Source organism: Carcharodon carcharias, chromosome 27 (assembly GCF_017639515.1).
Source record: "Carcharodon carcharias isolate sCarCar2 chromosome 27, sCarCar2.pri, whole genome shotgun sequence".
Taxonomy (NCBI): domain Eukaryota; kingdom Metazoa; phylum Chordata; class Chondrichthyes; order Lamniformes; family Lamnidae; genus Carcharodon; species Carcharodon carcharias.
The window spans coordinates 17518208-17542211 of record NC_054493.1 but is presented as its reverse complement, the minus strand read 5'-3'; the positions used below and the strand labels follow the sequence as shown (position 1 = coordinate 17542211).

Genomic DNA, 24004 nt, shown 5'->3' with positions numbered 1-24004 from the left:
TCTGCAGCTTTCTTCCTCACTGTTAATGACAAGGCTGAAAATGTCTTAATCATGTCCCCAAGTTAAAGTCTAAATCAGTGGTTATATACTACAGAAGTATGGAATCTGTGCTGAGCCATCCAGAACTCAACTGGAAACAGCCTTGTGGTCCCCAAAACACCTCTTGGCCATTCCCTTTTGCTTCCTGCTGCTCCAGCTGATGACACTTCCTGCACTTGTGATTGTCCAGCACAGAGAAGCATCCTGGTTTTCCCACATGGAACTGGATGCGCACTCTACAGGAATTGGATGCTCTGCCATGCCTTTATTTATCTGATTATTAACTCATTTAAACAAAATAAGCTAATCATTAAAATAAATAAAGATTCATCAGCTACCCACCAATCAGCTTCTTCTATTGTGCTGAAGTCACCTTATTTTTAGAGGGAATTAACAAAAATGTTTTTCTTAACTCTTATTATCTAAACACCTCAGGGTTTAATTTACTGAAAAAAATCAGAATTCTTCACTGTTTCAACTCATTTTTAGTTAGCTTTATCATTATTCCCTAGATTTGATTAATTGAATACTGACTGCAATTATATGATAAATTATCAATTCATCTTCAGTTTCAGGCTAATTGATTACTTTATAGTTGATTAATGCAGTGACCAGGGCCATACACAGTACTCTAGCTATGCTCTAACTGATGTTTTACACAATTCTAACATAATCTCCCTGCTCTTATATTCTAGGCCTCAGACAAGAAAGTGCCCCAAATGCCTTCTTGACCACCTGATCTACCTGTCCAGCCACATTCAGGGATTTGTGGATGTGCACTCCAAGGTCTCTCTGTTCCTCTATACTTCTCAGCATCATCCCTTTTATTTTCATTTCCTTGTCTTGTTTGCCCTCCCCAATTTCATTATCACACACTGCTCCAGAATGATTTACATTTACCAATTTTCTGCTCATCTGACCAGTCCATTGATGTTTTCCTGCAGTCCACAGCTTTCTTCCTCATTGTCAACCACACCAGCAATGTTGACATCATCTGCAAATTTCTTGCTCATTGCCCCTACATTTAAGTCTAAATCATTGATATAAACTACAAATTGTGGAACCCAACTGAAAACTGATGTCCAGACATGATTCAGTCCTGTATGTGATTAACAGTAGCAATACCAGCAGAATCCAACCCCCGCTGTCGCATATGAACTTGCTGGTGTCTCAGCAGGTTGTTTGACTGAGCGAATCTCTTCCCACACACGGAGCAGGTGAACAGCTTCTCCCCAGAATGAACTCGCTGGTGTGTCAACAGATTCTGTTTACTTTTAAATCTCTTCTCACAATCAGAACATTTAAAAGGTCTCTGATCAGTGTGAACAAGTTGATGTGTAGTGAGATGAGACGACTGAGTGAATCTTTTGCCACACACAAGGCAAGTATATGGTCTCTCCCCAGTGTGAACTCGCTGGTGTATCAGAAGGTCAGATGAATCAATGAATTCCTGCCCACATTGACTGCAGGTGAATGGCCTCTCCCCAGTGTGAACACGAGTGTGTCTCACCAGATGGGCTAACCGAGTGAATCCCTTCCCACAGATAGAGCAGGTGAATGGCCTTTCCCCAGTGTGAGTGTGTTGGTGTTTCAGAAGATCCTTTTTGCTTTTAAATTTTTTCTCACAGTCAGGACAATTAAAAGGTCTCTGCTCAGTGTGAACAAATTGGTGTGTCAGAAGGTGGGATGAAGAATTGAATCTCTTCCCACACACGGAGCAGGTAAATGGCCTCTCCCCAGTGTGAGTGCGTTCATGGTTCAGTAAATCCTTTTTACTTTTAAAGCTCTTCTCACAGTCAGAACATTTAAAAGGTCTCTTATCAGTGTGAACAAGTTGGTGCGTCAGGAGGTGGGATGACTGACTGAATCCCTTCCCACACACATTGCAGCTGAATGGCCTCTCCCCAGTGTGAGTGCGTTGGTGTGTCAGTAGATCCTTTGTGCTTTTAAAGCTCTTCTCACAGTCAGAACATTTAAATGGTCTCTCATCAGAGTGAGCTCGATGGTGAGTCCGGAGGTTTGACAAAGCATTAAATCCCTTACCACATTCAAGACAGGTGAATGGCCATTCGCCAGTATGAACATGCTGGTGTGTATAGAGGCTGGATGACTGAGTGAATCCCTTCCCACACACAGAGCAGGTGAATGGCCTCTCCCCAGTGTGGCTGCGTCGATGAGTTTCCACCTCAGATGGATAATTAAATCCCTTTCCACAGTCCCCACATTTCCACGGTTTCCCCGTGGTGCGGGTGTCCTTGTGCCTCTCCAGGTTGCGCGGTCAATTGAAGCCCAGTCACACACAGACACACACACAAAACACATGTACAATCCCTCCCCGCTGTTAACAGTTGATTTTTTTCAGGCTGTGTAACTGGTTAAAGCTCTTTCCACAGTCAGTTCAGTGGAAAACTCTCACTCGGGGTGTGTGTCTGTCTTTGTGCTTTTCCAGTCACACTGATGTTTGAAACATTTTCCCACAGATAGAACAGCCAAACATTTCTCCTTCCACATTCAAAGGCCAATGATATTCGGATCCTGATGAATCAAGTGACTGTCAGATCTTGATGTGGTGTTTGGTTTGAATTTCCCATCTGCAAATCTAACCCTCCGAATACCCTGTAAATGAAGTTTAAATTTAAATACTCAAAATATGCAATCGACAAACAGACCATTCTATCCAACTATTCTGCTAGTATCCCATTCCATGCAAATCATCTCAGCCTTTCAGCTTACCTTTCTAATCCCTTTTCTCCCATGTACTCATCTAGTCTCCTGTTGAAACTATCACAATGTTTCCCCCTCAATGATTTCTTGTGAGTTCCACATTGTAACCACTCTCTGAGTGAAGAAATTTCAAGTGGAAACATTCTCTCCAAATCTACCCCGTCCAACCCATTGATCATTGTAAAGATCTCTATCTAAAGAAAAAATGCCCCAACCCAAACTTTCCCAACACCTGTAATTTTTTTTTTTTGGTTTACAAAATTCATCAATTGGCCCAGGATAGAAATTGGGAAGAGACAAACGTTTCTCTCGGTTTGAGTTTGCTGTGTGTAAATCCTCCTCTTCTAACCCCCTGTAAAAGGAGTTGCCAAAATCCATCCCTGTCAGTCCCGGATAGAAATCCACAACATACTCTCCTCCTGCTCCGGGTTTGTCACCGGGACATTTCCTCTCGGCTCCACTCAGTGCAAACGGAGAACCGGTAGGTTCTCATTTGGGGTTTGCAGTTTTCACAAGACGTTTCCGGAGCCTCTCCGTCCACCCGCCGAATCCCTCGCTCCCTCCGCCCCGCCATCCCGCCCTTTACCCATTGTGAATCCGGGAGAGAAGCGTCTGTCCCTGGTCATCTGATACTGCGCATGCTCCCAACACTGGCAGCATTGCGCCTGCGCACTGCTCCCCTGTTGTTATGGACAGGGGACATTCTCCACCGCGGGGGATACTGGGTAGAAATGCTGCCATAGAGAACCCAATTATGAACAGGTTTTTTTTTTTGCTTTCACACTGGGGTCGGATGGCCAATAAATAAGAATAAATTCGTGCTGGCTTTCCTTAATTAACCCACATTTATCGATGTGATTATTAATTTTATCCCGAATCATTGCTTCTAGAATTTTCCCCACCACAGAAGTTAAACTGACTGGCCTGTAGTTACTGGGCTTATCTTTACTTTGTTTCAACACAGTTGTAACGTTTGCAATCTTCCAGTCCTCTGGAACCACCTCTGAGCCTAAGTGAAATTGGAAAATGATGGCCTGTGCCTCTGCAATTTCCACTCTCACTTCCTTCATTATCCTTGGATGCAACTCATCCAGTCCTGGCACTTTATTAACTTTAAGTATAGACTATCTATCAATTTTAAATACTTCTAGGGTTTTAATTACCTCCTCTTTCACCGTGGCCATATAGCATCTTCTTCCTTGGTAAAGACAGATGCAAAATATTCTTATAAAAGCAAAATACTGCAGATGCTAGAAATCTGAAACAAAAACTCAACAGATCTGACAGCCTCTTACTCTCTCCAATATTATACTCTCATACGTTCTGTCTCCAGGAAGAATGTGTCCATTGTCCTTTGTTGTTTCATTGGCCTTTAATGTAAGTGGATTGGAGTAGAAGAATGAAGTCGTCTTGCTACAATTATACAGGGATTTTCTGAGACCACAACTGCCAGCCTGCATGCAGTTTTGGTTTCCACATTTAAAGAAGGATATACTTGCATTGGAGGTGGTACAGTGAAGGTTCACTACATTGGTCCCTGGGGTGAAATGGTTGTCCTATGATTAGTAGCTGAGTAAATTGGGTCTATAATCTCAGTAGTTTAAAAGGTAAGAGGTGATCTCATTGAAACATTTCAGATTCTAAGGAGCTTGATAGGGCAGACATGGAGAAGTTGTCTTCCCGGCTGAAGAATCAAAAAGATGGGGCACAGTCTCAGGATAAGGAGCCGATCATTTAGGATTGAGATGAGGAAAAATTTATTCACTCATGTTGTTGTGAATATTTGGAATTCTCTACTCCAGAGGATTGTGCATGGTCTATTGTGCACGATTCATTTAATGCTGAGATAGACAAATCTTTGGTCTCACAGCGAATTGATGGATATGGGGAACAGGTGGGAAAGTGGAGTTGATGCTGAAGATCAGCTATGATCGTATTCAATGATGGAGCAGGCTTGAGGGGCCATATGGTCTATTCTGCTGCTTTTTACTATGCACTTACGTCCAGAAAATGCTTTTAACTTGTAAAACTGATTCGATTTCTGATCCCAGCTGTCTGTGTTTTAATCTTGTCCCATTGAGTGATTTCACTATGACTGAATATGGTTTTACTGATCAATGGACATTGAGCTCTCAGTGACTGCACTGCAGAAACCATTCGTTTAACTGTTCTGTGTGGAAATGAGAAACTGAGCAGAAAATGGTTAACAGGTGCACTTCTCTCAAACACTGAGATTAGGGAGGGGAAAATGTATTATTGTTGACAGCAAACAGTCTCAGGCATTCCAGATCTGATTGGTTGTTTTTATTTAATTGTAAGATAATAGGGAAGTATAACATAGAAATAAGAGGAGTTCATACAACTCCACGCTCCCCCACCCCCCCCCCCATTTTACATCATTATTTTGTTAATCCCTCCATGATTTAGTCTTTTTAATCCTATTTGTCTTCAATACTCGACTTTCCAAGAGCTTATTTTAAACTCTTCAACTCATCTGTGATGGCCACTCTCTGTGCCCAACCTGCCTTTTTCGGAAATAATTTGATCATTACTTCTCTGTGTCAGCCTAATTTTCTCTCTTTCTATGTATCTGTCTTTCTCACTCTGCATCACTCTCCATCAATCCCACTCTTTACAGTCTTTGGAAAATATATTGTCCTTCAATAGAAGCAGGAGGATGTCATTCAGCCCCCTTGACCCTACCCTGAATTCACTAAAAGAATTGCTGATCTGTCTATCGGCACTATTCCCTTACGTCCATCTTCCTCGCTCAACAAAAGCAGGAAAAACCCTGGCAAACAAACTCCCAGGAGGAGGTTGGGTGTGGGGGGCTCAATTCCACTTGAGCATTCATTGATTGAACCTAAGTCCAACACCACAGATTACTCCAGATGCGGCCCAACTAGTGTTTTATACAGCTCCAACATAACCCCTCTGCTCTTATATTCTATGCCTCTACTAATAAAGGCAAGTATCCCATATGCCTTCTTAACCACATTGTCTACCTGTGCTGCTGCCTTCAGGGATCTATGGACTTGTACACCAAGGTTCCTCTGATCCCCTGTACTTCCTCGGCGCGTGACATTCATTTGTATTCTCTTGCCATGTTAATCCTCCCAAAATACATCACCTCACACTTCTCAGGATTAAATTCAATTTGCCACTGCTTGGTCCATTTTGCCAGCCCATCTATATTTCCCTGTAATCTAAGGCTTTCCTCTTCACTATTTACGACACCACCAATTTTTGTGTCACCTGCGAACTTACTGATTATACCTCATACTCACATCGAAATCATTAATGTACACTACAAACAGCAAGGGTCCCAGCACCGATCCCTGAGGTATATCACTCATCACAGGCTTCCAATCATAAAAACAACTTTGGATCATCACCCTCTGCCTCCTGCCACTAAGCCAATTTTGGATTCAATTTGCCAAATTGCAGAGCTTGAAAATCGGGGCTAAATTAACCACATTAGCTATATGGGGGCTGCAGCTGACCGACGCTGCAGAGTACCACTGCTCCCTGAGGCTCACAGTGACAGAAAACAGTGAAACTCTCATACAGAACTCCAGCACCCCCCACCGCCCCCCCCCCTCCCCCCCCCCCACCCCCCCACCACTGGATGCCTGGGCCCCAGCTGCTGAAACATGATATAAGGGCGGTCAGATGCTGACACGGTGCTGAGTCACACCCCTCTGAGCTGACACACATGGAGACGGAGCCAGGAAGCAGCCCCTTCTGTGAAGGACTCACAACAGACTGATTATTTGACACTGGTAAGTGTTCTTGAGTATCAGCAATCTCTGTCTCGGTGCGTATCTGAACTTTGAACCCTGGTTTTAAAGGGAGAAGTATTTGATCAGAGGCAGGAAGGAAGCTTTAACCTGGACATTGATTCTCTGATGGGTCTGTCTGTCCGATTGGATTCTACAGTTTGTTTTCTCAGCTGCTCCTGGAGACAGTTGGGTGACGGTTTAAGCCGAGTTTCTATCTGACACCCAACAGACAGGTGCTCCCAGCCACACTCCAAAGGCAGTTTTTGTACAGGGGTGAGACAGTTTTCCATCACTGTGAGTCTTAGAGAGAGTGCAGTGTGAATACGCTGGTGTCTCAGCAGGTCATTGCTTCTTGTAAAGGTATTCTCACATTCAGAATATTGAAACAGAGTGAACACATTGGTGTTCAGTGTATTGGGAGGATTCAGAGAGAAGCCGGAAGCGGCGGATAGTGAGAGTGGAGAATGTTCATTGTTTAATACAGAGATAAAAACAAAAAACTGCGGATGCTGGAAATCCAAAACAAAACAACTCCGCCGATGCTGCCAGACCTGCTGAGTTTTTCGAGCTATTTCTGTTTTTGTTCATTGTTCAATATTCGGCTCTGGGGCCGCACTCAGGATTTGTAAGCCCCGCTCGGGGTTTATTAACCCGCTCCCGACAGTGACCTCTCACCTGACAGCTCACAATGCCCGGCTGATTGACGGCAGCAACGGACCAATAGCATTAGGGGGCGCGTCCGCGGCAGCGCCTAGTTCTCGAGCCAATCGGAGTGATGGAGGGGCGGGGCTAGGCTGCGACTGAAGCATGCGCAGTACTGGAATCGGAGCTGGAAGAAGGCGGTCGAGTTTAGATCACAAAGGGTGAGAAATGAAGCCGACGGCTGGAGATTGGGAAACGGCGCGGGCGGGGGGGGGGGGGGTGCCTGGAAACCGCGCGCGAACTCAAAGGGCGGATGGAGATTATGAACCGGGGGGAGCCTGGAAACCGCGCGTAAGCTCGGTGGACGGGGAGACAGTGGCCTAGTGGTAATGTCACTGGGCTAGAAACCCAGAGACCCTGTTCTGAGGATATGGATTCAATTCAGTGAATAAATCTGGAACATAAACCTCGTCTCGGAAATAGTGACCATAAAACTATCATGGGTTGTTTTAAACCCTCATCTGGTTCACCAGCGCCCCTTCAGGGAAGGAAATCTGCCAACCGACATGTGACTCCAGACCCACAGTGAAGTGGTTCACTCTGAAACCGTCCAGCAAGGCACTCAGTTCCAGGGCTATTCCGGATGGGCAATGTCTGCATCCCATAATAGAATTAAAAAACATGGTGGCTGTGGGATTGGAAACCCTGCTAAGAGGCCTGGCTTATGCAGGCAACTAACTGCCCGTCACCATCTTGGGAGGGGAAGTGGGGGGGAGGGGTGAATGGTTGGCCATATTGGTGAGGGAATTGTCATTTGTGGGAGAGAATTCCAAACTTTTCCCAGCCTTTGTGTCAACAATTGTTATCTCATTTCACTCTGAACGACCTGGCCACAATTTTTAGACTATGACCCTAGTCCACGACTCCTCAGTTAACAGAAATAATTTCTCTCTATCTGGGATAAATTCCTGGAAACACAATCCGAGTTTCAGTCATCTCTCCTGATAATTTAATTTCAGATATTACTGTGACTGGAAAAGCAGCTGGATACACAAAGCCCTGCTCAGACCACACCTGGAGAACGGTGTTCACTTTTGGGCAGCGCACCTCAGGAAGAATATATTGTCCTTGAAGGGAGTGCAGCACAGAGTTGAATGAATGATACCTGGACTCCAAGAGTTAAATTGTGAGGAGAGATGACACAAAGTTGGGTTGTATTCCCTGGAATTTAGAAGATTAAGGGGTGATTTGATCAAAGTTTTCAAAATATTAATTGGAACTGATTGGATAGATAGAGAGAAACAATTTCCACCAGTTGGGGAATCTGGGACTGGGGGCATAGTGTAAACATGAGAGAGCCAGACCTTTCAGGAGTGAAGTTAACAAACACTTGTACACACAAAGGGAGGTAGAAGTGATGAATTCTGTTCCACAAACAACAGTTGATGTGAGATCAATGTTAATGTTAAATCTAACATTGAACAATCTTTGTTAACCAAAGGTGTTAATGGATATGGGGCAAAGGCAGGCATATAGGGTTAGATCACAGATAACCCATGATCTCATTTCACGGTGGAACAGATACGAGGGGCTAATTAGCCATCTCCTAGAATCGTAGAAACACATTGAGACCATTCAACCCTTTGTGCTTCTGCTGTCTCTTTGAAAGAGCAGTCATGTTTAGACCTACAAAGCACACTCTGTTAGTAATCAATAAGTTCCTCATTCTCAAATCCTTTTAAAATTCCTTATAGAATCAGGTTCCAGCACCTTTTCAGCTCAAGAGTTCCCGGTTCTGACAACTCCCTGCTAGTGCAGAAACTGCTGAACTCGATGTTGAGTTCTGGAAGGTTGTAAAGTGTCGAATCAAAACATGAGCTGCTGTTCCTCGAGCTCCCACTGAGCTTTATTGGAACAGTTCAGGGGGCCAAGGGCAGAGAGGTCAGAGTGGGAGTGGGGCGGAGAATTAAATTGACAAGTGACTGGAAACTCAGGGTCAAGCTCACAGACTGAACAGAGGTTGTTCAACAAAGTGATCACCCAATCTGTGTTTGAACTTCCCTATGTAGATGCAGACCACATGATGAGCACTGAATAAAGAAATTAAATGGAAAAAATTACAAGTAAATCACTGTTTGTTGTAGGCTGAAGAAAGATGCTTTATTTCAAGAGTAAGGGTTACAAAGTAAAACAAGCCGATTTCCAGAATATTAAATCAGCAGTCCAGTTATAGAGATTATTAACATCAGCAGAAACAAGCCCAAACTATCAGAATGAACATGGTTCAGTCCTAAATGTGATTAACAGCAGAATCCAACTCCTGGAGTCACTGCTGAACTTACAGGTGTGTCAGCCGGTTGGATGATGGATTAAATCCCTTCTCACACGTGGAGCAGTTGTCTGGCCTCTCCCCAGTGTGTTTGGAGCTGATGGTTTTCCCCATGCACCAACTGCTCTTGTCTTTCCAGGTGGTGGGGGTCATGGGTTTGGGAGATTCTATCAAAAATTCTGGTTGAATTGCAGGTCTATGCATTTCCTTTTCCCCTCCTCCACTTCTCTCTCTCTCTTCTCCCATAGAGGCCAGAGTCTTGTGTAGACCCAGACCAGGTGGCAGGTTCCCTTCCCTGAAGGACATTGGTGAACCAGTTGGGTTTTTATGACAATCCAGCAGTTTTCATGGTCATTTTTCCTAGTGCCAGCCCCACAAATTACCAGATTCATTCAGCTCAATTTCACAGCCTGCCCTTGTGTTTTTGTGGGTTCTGTTTCATATTTCCTTGTTTGTTTTAAATTCATTTTACAGGGTATTAGAAAGATTTTCAGTCAGGAAAGTCAAACCAAACATCACATCAAAATCTGCCAGAGTCGCTCGATTCATCAGGACCTGAATATCATCAGCCTTTGAACATGGAAGCAAAAAGTACCATTCACACCAGGGAGAAACCCTGGAAATGTGGGGACTGTGGGAAGGGATTCAGATCCCCTTCTGAGCTGGAAACTCATCGACGCAATCACACCGGGGAAAGGCCGTTCGTCTGCTCCGTGTGTGGGAAGGGATTCATTCAGTTAGTCTGTCTTCAGAGGCACCAGCGACTTCACACTAGGGAGAGGCCGTTCACCTGTTCTGTGTGTGGAAAAGGATTCACTCTCTCATCCCACCTGCTGAAACACCAGCAAGTTCACACTGACAAGAGAGAGTTTAAATGTCCCAAATGTGAAAAGAGCTTCAAAAACCTACACGGACTGAGGGTGCACCAGCACATTCACACCAGGTATGCACCATTCAGCTGCTCACAATGTGGGAAGAGGTTCAGGACATCACCCCACCTTCTGACACACCAACGAGTTCACACTGATGAGAGACCTTTTAAATGTTCAGAATGTGGGAAGTGCTTCAAAACTCCTGGGGATCTACAATATCATCAACGTATTCACACTGATGAGAGACCGTTCAGGTGCTCTCACTGCGGGACTGGCTTCAGGCAATCATCTCACCTCACTACACACCAGCGCACTCACACTGGGGAGAGGCCATTCACCTGCTCCAAGTGTGGGAAGGGATTCAGTCAGTCGTCCAACCTGTTGACACACCAACAAGTTCACACTGAGGAGAGGCCATTCACCTGCTCTGAATGTGGAAAGGGATTCACACGATCATCCCACCTGCTGAGCCACCAGCGCATTCACACTGGGGAGAGGCCGTTTACCTGCTCCAAGTGCGGGAAGGGATTCACACAATCATCAGCGCTGCTGACGCACCAGCGAGTTCACACCGGGGAGAGACCCTTCACCTGCTCCATGTGTGGGAAGGGATTTAATCGATCATCCAACCTGGGGAAACACCAGCGAGTTCACATGTGACTGCACTGCTCTGATTCTGCTGCTGTTAATCAGATTCAGGAGTGAACCTCGTTAATTATGATATTGGGGAAGTGTTGATGTTGTTGTTGCTAACCACAGTATCCAGGCTGGAGTTGACAATTGTGAAGTGCCTTTCACAATCTCAGGACATCTCTGTGTGCAGTAAGCCCCACAAACAGCAATGTGATAATGACCAGAGATTATCTGTTTTTAGTGAGTTTGGTTGAGGGTGAAATATTGGCCTCACAGGGGAGAACTCCCCTCCTCTCCTTCCAAATAGTGGCCATGGGATCCTTCAAAGTCCATGTTCAAATGCAGCAAGACCTGGACAATATCCAGATTTGGGCTGACAAGTGGCAAGTAACATTCACACCACAGAAGTGTCAGGCAATGACCATCTCCAGCAAGAGAGAATCCAATCATTGGCCCTTGATGTTCAAAAGCATTACCATCACTGAATACCCCACGATCAACATCCTGGGGGCTACCATTGACCAGAAACTGAACTGGACCAGCCATATAAATACTGTGGCTACAAGAGCAGGTCAGAGGCTAGGAATCATGCATCGAGTAACTCACCTCCTGACTCCCCAAAGTCTGTCTACCATCTACAAGGCACAAGTCAGGTGTATGTTGGAATACTCCCCACTTGCCTGGATGAGTGCAGCTCCCACAACACTCAAGAAACTTTATACCGTCCAGGACAAAGCAGTCTGTTTGATTGGCACCACATCCTCAAACATTCACTCCCTCCACCACCGACGCACAGTAGCAGCAGTGTGTACCATCTGCAAGGTGCACTGCAAGGATTCACCAAGGCTCCTTCAACAGCACCTTTCAAACCCACAACCACTACCATCTAGAAGGACAAGGGCAGCAGATAGATGGGAATACCACCACCTGGAAGTTCCCCTCCAAGTCACTCACTATCCTGACTTAGAAATATATCGCCGTTCTTCACCGTTGCTGGGTCAAAATCCTGGAACTCCCTTCCTAACATCACTGTGGGTGTACCAACACCACAAGGACTGCAGCGCTTCAAGAAGACAGCTCACCACTGCCTTCTCAAGGGCAACTAGGGATGGGCAATAAATGCTGGCCCAGCCAGCGAAGCCCACATCCCGTGAATGAATGAACAAAAAACATCTAGAGTATTGTGTACAGTACTGTTCTCCTTATTTAGGAAAGATGTCAATGTGTTCGAAGCAGTTCAGAGAAGGTTTACTAGACTAATACCAGGAATGGGTGGGTTGTCTTATGAGGAAAGGCATTTTTTTCAATTGTTCATGGGATGTGGGTGTCACTGGCTAGGCCAGCATTCGTTGCCCATCCCTAATTGCCCTTGTTCAGAGGCATTTCAGAGTGAACCACATTGTTGTGGGTCTGGCATCCCATGCAGGCCAGACTAGGTAAGGATTGCACAGTAAAGGGTATTAGTGAACCAGATGGGTTTTTACAACAATTGGCAATGGTTTCATGGTCATCAACAGACTTTGAACTCCAGATGTTTTATTGGATTTAAATTCCAGCATCTGCTGTGGCAGGATTCAAACCTGAGTCCCCAGAGCATTACCCTGGGTCTTTGGAATACTAGTCAGTGACAATACCACTGTGCCATCGCCTCCCCTCCCACCAAGGTTTGGCTTGGACAGGTTAGGCTTGTATCCGCCAGAATTTAGAAGAATAAGAGATGACTTAATTGAAATGTTTAAGATCCTGAGGGGTTTTGACAGGGTGGATGTGGAGAGGATGTTTCCTCCTGTCGGAGAATCTAGAACTAGGACTTACTGTTTAAAAATAAGGGGTTGCTCATTTAAGACAGAGCTGAGGAGAAATTTTTTCCCCTCAGAGGGCTGTGAGTCTTTGGAACTCACCATTAGAGATATAAATTAGCCTAGTGGGTCAAAAAATTAAAGGGGTTGTTTTTACGGTAAAAGACAGTTAATTTACATTTCTGTTTGGACCATCCTTGCTATATCACGTCATGTAGATAGGCTGTGGGAGTTAGGAAAGTTCTTTGGTTTAATTTATCTGTGTGTGGCCATCTTGGTGATGCAATGGAGAGTGGGTGGGGCTTCATGGTCCCAGTGACCAGGAGAGAAAATGATGAATTCATTGATTATATTCTCACCCTCCATACAGGGACTTGAGAACAGAACCCAGCCAGATTAGAGAGAGGGATAAACGGGGAGTGAGGAGAGGAATGGTGGAGATGGTATGATGGGTTTGGCAGGATGACCATATCTCACGGAGAAAATTAAGGGACAACCTGTCATGAGAATCCGTATGAGTGGGTGGGAGGGTCTTGTTTGGGATGCTGCCAGAGCTGGTGAGGCGTGGAGGAATGGGGTGAATTGGCTGACAGAGCTGTTGGAGCACAGAAACAGTAAAGGACAGTGTTCTGCATGAGGCATGACCACAATTTAAGGGACAAACAGTGTTCTGGCACCAGGAAGCCCAGGACAGCTGAATACAGGACAATTCTGTAAAATCCTGCATTTTGGATTCCAGCACAGGGAGGAGGAAGAGTGTGTGGGATGAGGGTTTACTGCCTTGCAGGAACAAGAGAGGAAACCATGTTCCATAGAAACCAAAATTGTCTGTTTAGAATTTCTATCCTGTCTTTACAGTGATGAGTTTTGTAAACTCCTTTTCCAGGATATTAGAACGGGTTTTACAGGCAGGAGACTCAAACCGAACACCACAGCATGATCTGACAGAATCACTCGATTCATCAGGACCTGAAGATCATCAGCCTTTCAATGTGGATGGAGAAATGTTTGTCTGTTCTGCCTGTGGGGAAATGTTTCAAACATCAGTATGACTGGAAAATCACCAAGACATGCACACCCGAGTGAGAGTGTTCCAGTGTACTGACTGTGGAAAGAGCTTTAGTTACACAGCCTGAATAAAGATCACACCATTCACAGTGGGGAGAAACCATACACATGTTCTGTGTGTGGATGAGGTTTCAACTGATTGTCCAATCTTAAGAGACACAAGGACACCGGCACCATGGAGAAACCATGGAACTGGGAGGAATGTGATAAAGGATTCAATTCTTCATCCAGGCTGGAAATTCATCAGTGCATTCACAATGGGGAAAAGCCATTCAGTTGTTCCGTGTGTGGGATGGGATTCACTCGGTCATCCAGCCTTCAGTCACACCAGTGAGTTCACACTGAGAAGAAGCCATTCAGCTGCACAACCTGTGGAGAGAGGTTCCAGTCTTCATCCATCCTCACTGAACACCAGTGGATTGACATGGGTGGGAGACCATTCACTTGCTTCGTGTGTGGGAGTTGTTGCAAGGATATGCTTTTGCTTCAGTAACTGGAAGCCAGTATCCAGTGGTGTGCGTACCACAGGGATCTGTGCTGCGCCCTTATTATTTATCATTTATGTAAACGACATAGATGATCATGTGGGGGATAGGATTAGTAAGTTTGTGGATGACACAAAGATTGGCCGGGTAGTTAACAGTGAGGTTGAGTGTCTTGGGCTACAGGAAGATATAGACGGGATGGTCAAATGGGCAGATAAGTGGCAGATGGAATTTAACCCTGAAAAGTGAGAGGTGATACACTTTGGAAGGAGTAATTTGACAAGGAAGTAGTCAATGAACGACATGACACTAGGGAGTTCAGAGGAACAAAGGGACCTTGGTGTGTCTGTCCATAGATGTCTGAAGGCAGAGGGGCAGGTTAGTGGGGTGGTGAAAAAGGCATATGGGACACTTGCCTCACAACCCTGTGAGATATCTGCACTCCACTAATTCTGACATCCTGAACATTCCCGATTTTAATTTAATCCTGAAAAGTGTGAAGTGATACACTTTGGAAGGAGTAAATTGACAAGGAAGTTTTCAGTGAATGGCATGACACTAGGAAATTCTGAGGAACAAAGGGACCTTGGTGTGTCTGTCCATAGATGTCTGAAGACAGAGGGGCATGTTAGTGGGGTGGTGAAAAAGGCATATGGGACACTTGCCTTTATCAATCGAGGCATAGATTACAAAAGTAGGGAGATCATGTTGGAGTTGTATAGAACCTTGGTGAGGCCACAGCTGGAGTACTGTGTGCAGTTCCGGTCACCACATTATAGGAAGGATATGATTGCACTGGAGGGGATGCAGAGGAGATTCACCAAGATGTTGCCTGGGATGAAACATTTAAGTAATGAAGACAGGTTGGATAGTTGTTTTCATTGGAGCAGAGAAGACTGAGGGGCAACTTGATCGAGGTGTACAAGATTATGAGGGGCATGGACAGAGTGGATAGGAAGCAGCTATTCCATTTAGTTGAAGGGTCAGTCACGAGGGGACATAAGTTCAAGGTGAGGGGCAGAAGGTTTAGCAGGGAATGAGAGGAAAAACATTTCTACCCAGAGGGTGGGTGACTGTCTGGAATGCACTGCCTGGGAGGGTGGTGGAGGCGGGTTGCCTCACATCCTTTAAAAAGTACCTGGATGAGCACGACACATCATAACATTCAAGGTGATGGGCCAAGTGTTGGTAAATAGGATTAGGTAGGTAGGTCAGGTGTTTCTCACATGTCGGTGCAGACTCGATGGGCCGAAGGGCCTCTTCAGCACTGTGTGATACTGCGTGCGAAGGGATTCACTGAGGTATTCGCCCTCTGGTAACACCACCGAATGCACACGAAGGAGAATCCATTCAGCTGTACTTCCTGCAGAAAGAGTTTCAGGCAGTCAACCGACCTCAGTGAACACCAACGTACTCACACTGGGGAGAAGCCGTTCACCTGCTCCATGTGTGGAAGGGATTTCCTTGGTCATCCCAACTGCTGACACATCAGCGAGTTCACTTTGGGGACAGACCGTTCATCTGCTCCTTGTGTGGGAAGGGATTCCCTTGGCTATCCAAACTGCTGACACATCAGCGAGTTCACACCGGGGACAGACCGTTCATCTGCTCCTTGTGTGGGACTGGATTCACTCAGTCATAACACCTAGTGAGACACGAGTGGGTTCACAAGTGATGACAGGGGTTGGATTCTGCTGCTGTTAATCACACCCAGGATCGATAGTCTGACAATAATTGGTTTGTTTCTGCTGATGTTAACAAAACTTTAACAGGCTGAAGTTAAATATTCTGGAAATGTCACTGATTTTCAGGGCTGCATTGTCCCTTTTTAAAAGCTTCATCTGTGATCTTTCCCCTTAATATGAGAACTCTCAATAGGAGCTAATTTACAATAAAATAATGAACTTTTACTTCAATCTTAAATTGATCTTTGATGCAAACTCTACAATTCAGTGTTTGAAAGGTTCCACTGATTAACATCTCCAATTAGAAAGTGCTGATTAACTCTTGCTGACAATTCTTACTGACTTCCACATACTTCACAGTGACACCTCCATTATGAAGTTAAATTATGAAGGAACAGCAATTAAAATGATGAAATATTTTACAGGCAGATTAATAAAAGCTTCATCAATCAACATTGATATTGATGAAGCTTGGAAGTCGCTGAGTTCAATCATTTCTGACACAGCAGCAGCAATGTTTGGTAAAGGTGGAACCCACACAAAGACAGGTTTGAGACCGACTCAGCAGAGATGACATCTGTCATTGAAGCAAAAAGCAAAGCCCACCTGATGCATAACATAAAGCCAACAGCCAAATACTGTGTGCAGTCCTGGTCACCATATGAAGTTAAGGGGAAGTGGTGGAGTGGTATTGTCACTGGACTCGTGTTCCAGAGACCCAGGGTAATGGGGATGCGGGTTTGAATCCCAGTATGGGAGATGGTGGAATTTGAATTCAAATATCTGGAATTAGAAGTCCAATGATGACCATGAAACCATTGTCATAAAAACCCATCTGGTTCACTGATGCCCTTTAGGAAAGGAAATCTGTCATCCTCACCAGGTCTGACCTACATATGACTCCAGACTCACAGCAACTCCTAAAAATGCTCTCTAAACAAGGGCAATTAGGGATTGGCAATAAATGCCAATGTTTATATGTCATGAGAACGCACACACACAGACAAACTGGGTCTCTTTTCTTTTGAAATAAGACGTCTGAGGGCTGAGTTAATCATTTAAAATGATGAAAGGTTTTGATAGAGAGGATACAGGGAGAATGTTTACTCTTGTGGAGAAAAGCGTAACTAGACAATATAAGATTGTCACCAAAAAATCCAATAGGGAATTCAGAAGAAACTTCTTCACCCACAGATGGAGTGAGTGAAGTGAATAGTATCAATGTACTTACGAGGAGGCTGGACAAACATATGAGGGAGAAGGGGATATTGGGTTACGGTGACAGATTTGGAAGTGGAAAGATGGGAGGAGACTTGAGTGGAACGTAAACACCGAAATGGACTGGATGGGCTGTTTCTGTGCTGTATGTCTATGTAATCCTATGTAAGGCTTCAACTGATTGTCCAACCTGGAGAGACACAAGGACACCCACAACAGGGAGAAAGCATGGAAATGCGGGGACTGTGGGAAGGGATTCAGCTCATCCCAGCTGGAAACTCATTGGCTCAGTCACACTGGGGAGAGACTGTTCCCCTGCACTGTGTGGAGGAAGGGATTCACCGAATCATCCAGCTTCCAGAAACGCCAGCACACTCACAGTGAGGAGAAACTGTGGAACTTACACTGTGTGTGGGAAGAGATTCATTCAGTCACCCATTCTCCAGATACAGTCTGTAAGAATTCTGTTCTTTCTTTGTGTATTTATATAGTCTGTAGGAGTTGTGTTCTTTCTTTGCCTGTGTGTTGATCTGTCGGGCAGAATCTGTGGAGGTGATGCCATGATTTGGACCAGCTTGTCCTAGTTTGGAACTGTGAGATGGTGGAAGTGTAGAAGTTCTATGTAACTCTTTCGAGTACAAACATGTTTCCATCTGTTTTTTCAGATGAAGTTACATTGTTTCATAGTTTTGCCATTGTGAGATTTGAACTCTTGATCTTGGGGTTACAAGCCCAGTACCATAACCACTTAGCTAGTTAGGCCAAGCAGAAGTTTTATGTAACTCTTTCGAGTACAAACCCGTTTCCATCTGTTTCAGATTAAGTTACATTGTTTCATAGTTTGCCATTGTGAGATTTGAACTCTTGATAATCTTTTAAATGAAAACCAAATCAACAAAATTGGGATAAATAAGGCACAGCCCCTAATTCAGGTCAGCTGTAAAACCAAGGACAAAGTTTAAAGGAACCTTACAAACTTTAAATCAAAATGTGATTAAAGGGGTCAACAAAACACCCCAGTCCCCGCGGTGCCCACCGAGCACGGAAGGCCTCGAGAGTGCCAGCAGACACCGCGTGCTCCCTCTCCAGGGACATCCGGCAGCGAACGTAGCCGCGGAAGAGGGACAAACAATCGGGCGGGACTCCCCCGTCGATCGCCCGCTGCCTGGACCTGTTAATGGCCAACTTGGCCAGGCCCAGGAGCAGGTTCACGAGGAGGTCCTCCTCCTTCCCGACCCCCTTCCGCACCGGGTGCCCATAGATCAGGAGCGTGGGGCTGAAGTGCAAACAAAACATCAATAAAAGGTTTTTCAAGTAACTAAAGAGGGAGTGCAGCCTACAACACCCTATGTATACATGGTCCACGGACTCCACAAGACCGCAAAAAGGGCACGTGTCCTGAGAGTCCGTGAACCTATGCATCCTCTTATTATAGGGGACTGCTGCATGCAACACCCTCCAACCCAGGTCCCCGATAGAAAGGGGGAAGACACCTCCGTAGAGGGCCTCCCATCGGGGGTCTCCGCCACCGGACGGCAACAAGGCACGCCAGGGCGTGTCCGGGCGACGGACAAGGGCGAGAAAATGGAAGGTGTGCAGCAGCAGTCCGTACAAAAAGCCCCTCTTTGCCGTGCCAAAAGGCACGGAGGGCATGTCCCCGAGGCGGCTCATATTGCGGGGCACCAGCACCCGAGGGAGGGTTCGGGGCTTGGGGCCAATGTGGAATTCTGTCCGAACAGGGGAGCGTTCAGACGGAAGACCACCGCGCACCTGGGCCACCTCAAGACCCAAAATAACATTGGGTCTGAGCACGACCGTTCTCAGGTCTTGGATGGCATCGGCTGCGACCTGGACACTCACAGACGCGCGTCGCGCCAACTCCTGCGGGAGCATCCAGCCCAGTCCTCCGCCACCCAGCACGTCCCCGATCCTGGTCATCCCTGCGGCCACAGCCCTCCTCTCCGCCAACCACTGAAAAGGACGGAGGGGCGGATTCCTGAGCAGCGGCTCTCTGACGATAGCCGCTACTCCTGACGGGGGAGAGCTGCATCGCGAGGCGACCACTTTCCAGACTTTGATCAGGTCCTGGTAAAAGACGGGCAACGCCTGCAAGGAGCCACCGAGGCCCAGCTGTTCTATAAACAGGAGCTGCACGTCATAATTCAGGCCGTGCACCTGATGGAAGAAATACGTCGTCAGGGCACACCATCTAGGAGGAGGCTCGACGTCGAGGTATCGCTGCAGGGTCTGAAGGCGGAAAGTTGCCACCTGTGTGTGTAGGCACACTAGCACCTGACCACCCTCCCAAAGCGGGAGACTCAGAACTTCAGCAGCGACCCAGTGCAAGCTTTTGTCCCAGAAGAAGTCGACTAACAATTTCTGGATTCTTGTGACAAAGTCCGGGGGAGGGGTCAAAGTGATCAGTCGATACCACAACATGGCAGCGATCAGCTGGTTTATGAGCAGAACTCGACCTCGGTAAGATAGCACTCGGAGCAGTCCTGTCCAGCGCTGCAGGCGAGCGGTGACTTTCGTCTCCAGTTCCTGCCAGTTCGCCAGCCAGGATTCCTCAGCAGGGCAGAGATGGACCCCCTGGTAAAGGAGGCTGGTCCTGCTCCAGGTGAAAGGCCTGAGCTCCTCGGGTAGGGGATCCATTTGCCACTGACCGACCAGGAGTCCAGAACATTTCTCCCAGTTGATCCTGGCAGAAGAAGCGGCAGAGTAGACCTCCTGGCACTCGCGCATCCTCCGCAGGTCAGCCGGGTCACTAAACATAAGGAGCACGTCATCGGCGTAAGCCGAAAGGACCACCCTGATGCCCGACCCGCGCAGAACCAATCCCGACAACCTCCTCCGCAAGAGGCGCAGGAAAGGCTCCACGCAAATAGAATACAACTGGCCAGACAGGGGACAGCCCTGACATACCCCTCTCCCAAAGCGAAGGGGCGCTGTCAGGGACCCGTTAACCTTCACTAGACACTCCGCGGCATAAGGAGCACATCATCGGCGTAAGCCGTTGAACTCTTGATCTTGGGGTTACAAACCCAGTACCATAACCACTTGGCTATTTAGGCCAAGCACCACCAATCTGTAACTCTTTCGAGTACAAACCTATTTCCATCTGTTTCAGATGAAGTTACATTGTTTCATAGTTTGTCATTATGAAATTTGAACTCTTGATACTCTTTTGAGTAAACCTGTTTCCATCTGTTTCAGATGAAGTTACATTGTTTCATAGTTTGCCATTGTGAGATTTGAACTCTTGATCTTGGGGTTACAAACCCAGTACCATAACCACTTGGCTATTTAGGCCAAGCAAAGCAGAAGTGGGGCTTGAACCCACGACCCTCAGATTAAAGATTACATGCTCTGCTGATTGAGCTAGTCAGGGATACAAAGTTACATTGTTTCATAGTTTGCCATTATGAGATTTGAACTTTTGATCTGGGGGTTACAAACCCAGTACCATAACCACTTGGCTATTTAGGCCAAGCTTAAAAAGACGGGGTAAGTGCCACCTGATCCCACTGTCGGAGGAATCATTGTTTTAAAGTTTGCCATTGTGAGATTTGAACTCTTGATCTTAGGGTTACAAACCCAGTACCATAACCACTTGGCTAGTTAGGCCAAGCAGAAGTTCTATGTAATCACAGAGGAATGTGTGTGCTCTCAACAACAGGTGAACACTGTTCAGATGAACACACCTGTGATTGGACAAGAGCCACATGATTGTGTAGTGAAATGTACATGGACAGTTCTGATTGGTGGCCTCAGGGGATCCAGTTGGGGGGGTGGGGGTTTCTAGCATAAGAACAGTCCTCTCAAGGGGTTTAATGCAGTGGAGAAAACAAAGGGAAGAAGACAAAGAAATAAGAAAGAAGCAGGAAAGCTGGAAACGCCACACGAAAACCAAAAGCTACAGGGAAAGAAGTGCGCTCTCCTGTCCAGATACGACACGGGAAGTATACAGCTCACATTATTCTGTAAATCACTGCTTGAACTTTACCTTTAGTCCAGAAGTTTGTCCTGCCTTTCTCTTAATAAAGCTGCTCCATAACTGAACTTTATTGTCACATCCGATCCTGTTGTAAGTAAGGAGTTCAATCCCTACAACCCACAAGTTCACATCAAGGAGATTCTGTCCATCTGCTCCATTTGTAGGAAAGGATTCACTTGTGTGTCCAGCCTCACTGCCCATCAAGTTGTTCACTCTGATAAGAGACCTTTTAATTGTTCTTATTGTGTGAAGAGTTTTAAAAGCTCTAAAGATCCGATGAAATACCAACTCACTCACACTGAAGAGAAACCATTCACCTGCACTGAGTGTGGGAAGAGATTCACTACTCACTCAACCTGTGGACACATCAATCATCCTGCCAATGGAAGCAATTTCTCCCAATGTAAATGAAAACTCCTAAAAAATAATCATTTCCACGCCTCTATTAAATCAGTCCTTAACCTTCTCTGTTCTAAAGAGAACAATTCCAGCTTCTCCAGTCTCTCCGCATAACTGAAACCCTCACCCCGATACAATTCTGGCAAATTTTCCCTGCACTCTCTCAAAGGCCTAGACATCTTTCCCAAAGTGTGGTGCTCAGAATTGACCACAAGACTACAGGTGATCAGTGATTTATAAAGATTTAGGATAACTGCCCTGCTTTTCCACTCCATGTCCCCATTACTAAACCGAGGTTCCCATTATATTTTTTATAAACAATTGATCAACACGTCCTGACGGGTTCAAAGGTTTGTGTGCATACACCCCCAGGTCACTCTGTTCCTGCATTCTGTTTAAAATTGTACCATTTAGTTTATACTGCCTCTTCTCATTCGTCCTTCCAAATGCATCATTGACTGTGAATCACTTTGAAATGTTCTGAGGATGTGAAAGGTGCTAAATGAACACGAGAACTTTCTTTTACAGCTGAATAAAAGTTGTAGATTTTGATCCAAAGATTAAATTGGGATTGATATTCAAAGATAACTACTTTACTGTAGAAAAACTCCAACTGGGAGTCAGTGAATTAAGAGGAATGATCCCAAACAATGGTTCTTCAAGGTACACTGCAGGCCCGACAGCTCAATCAGCTCCACTCTCAGCTCAGGAGACCTCAACAACTCCACAAAGTGTCGACAGGGGAGTTCTCCTGGTGCAGTGGGACCAATATTGGTGCTTTAACTATCACCACCAAAAAAACTGGATTAATCAGTCACTGGTCTGATTGCTGTTTGTGGAATCTTACTGTGCACAAACTGGCTGTTGTGAAACAGTAACAACTGGTATCTATATAACACGATTAATGTAATAAAACATCCCAAGTGCTTCAGAGGAAATTCATAAAGAAAAAAATTGGCACTGAGTTACATAAGACATTATTAATGTAGATGGCCAAAACCTTGATTGAAGAGGTAGATTTTAATGAGCATCTTTAATCAGGAGAGAGAGAGCTGGAGGAGCAGAGTGGGTTAGGGAGGGAACTTTATGCCTGGGTACAATTACTAATGGTGGAATAATTAAAATCAGGGATGTTGATGGGGCCAGAATAAGAGAGCAGATATCTCAAAGGGTGTGAGGCTGGAGATTACAAAGATTCGGAGGGATGGGGCCATAGAGGAACTTGAAAACAAGGCTACAATTTTAAAATCAGGATTTGGTCAAAACCAAGTTTTAACCAATGGCCAATGTAGAGCAGAGAACACAGGAGTAATAGGTGAATGGGAATTGGCGTGACAAAGCACATGGGCAGCAGAGTTTTGGACAATCTCACGTTTCCAGGTGGGGGTGGGGTGAACGTGAGAGTCTGGTCAGGAATGTATTGCAATCGTCAAGTCTAGAGGTAACTCAGGCATGGATGAGGGTTTCAGCAGCAGATGAACTGGAGTGGGGTGGAGACAGGTGATGACAGGGAGATTGAAATATCTGGTATTAGTGATGGTGTGGATATGTGGTCAGGAACTCATCTTGGGGTCAAATCTGACACTAAGATTGTGAAGCGTGGTTCAGCCTCAGACAGTTCCCAGGGTGAGGGATGGACTCAGTAGTTAGGGAACAGAATTTGTAGCAGTGACTAAAGTCAATGGCTTTGGTCTTTCCAATTTTTAATTGGAAGAAATTTCTGCTCATCCAGTACTGGATGTGGGATAAGCAGTTTGATAATTTAGTAACAGTAGAGGAATGGAGAGGGATGGTGGTGAGGTAGAGCTGGGTGTTGTCAGTGTACATGTGAAAACTAACATGGCGCTTTAGGATGATGTTGCCTAGTAGCAGCATGTAGATGAAAAATAGGAAGGTTCCAGGATAGATCCTTGGGGGACACCAAGTTCAAGAACTTTGCAGAGGAAATGGAGGTTGGAGATGGGGTGGTAGTTTGCTAGGACTGTGGAGTCAAGGGTTGGTTTCTCTCAGGATGGTGACAATGGTGCATTTCAAGGCGAGGGTGACAGTACCAGGAGAGAGAGAGAGAACTGTTAACAATATCAGCTAACATGGGCAAGTTGGATGGTCAGCAGTTTAATGAGAATAGGATCGAGGGACTTGGATCCGGATCTCATGGACAAGATGAGCTCTGACATGGATTGACAGGAGATAGAAGAGAAACTGGAGAAAGATGCAATTTCAGGGCTTGGTCAAGGAGGAACTGTAGAGACCGTATGGCCCGGTGGGCTGGTGGGAAAGAGGGAAGCAGCAGAGGCAGCTGATCGGATTGTCTCAATCTTCATGACAAAGA

At 45.7% G+C, this 24004-nt stretch overlaps 1 protein-coding gene across 1 annotated transcript; it reads left to right on the top strand.

Moving 5' to 3' along the window:
- The first annotated feature begins 10070 nt into the window (after positions 1-10070).
- LOC121270380 (gastrula zinc finger protein XlCGF7.1-like) lies at positions 10071-11133 on the top strand. The gene has a single exon (XM_041175684.1). It carries the CDS (start codon positions 10095-10097, stop codon positions 11046-11048), a length of 954 nt encoding a protein of 317 aa, XP_041031618.1. The 5' UTR covers positions 10071-10094; the 3' UTR covers positions 11049-11133.
- The last annotated feature ends 12871 nt before the right edge of the window (positions 11134-24004 follow it).

Excerpts from the sequence above, each read along its gene's own strand:
- LOC121270380 (XM_041175684.1), top strand. The coding sequence starts at position 10,095 with ATGGAAGCAAAAAGTACCATTCACACCAGGGAGAAACCCTGGAAATGT.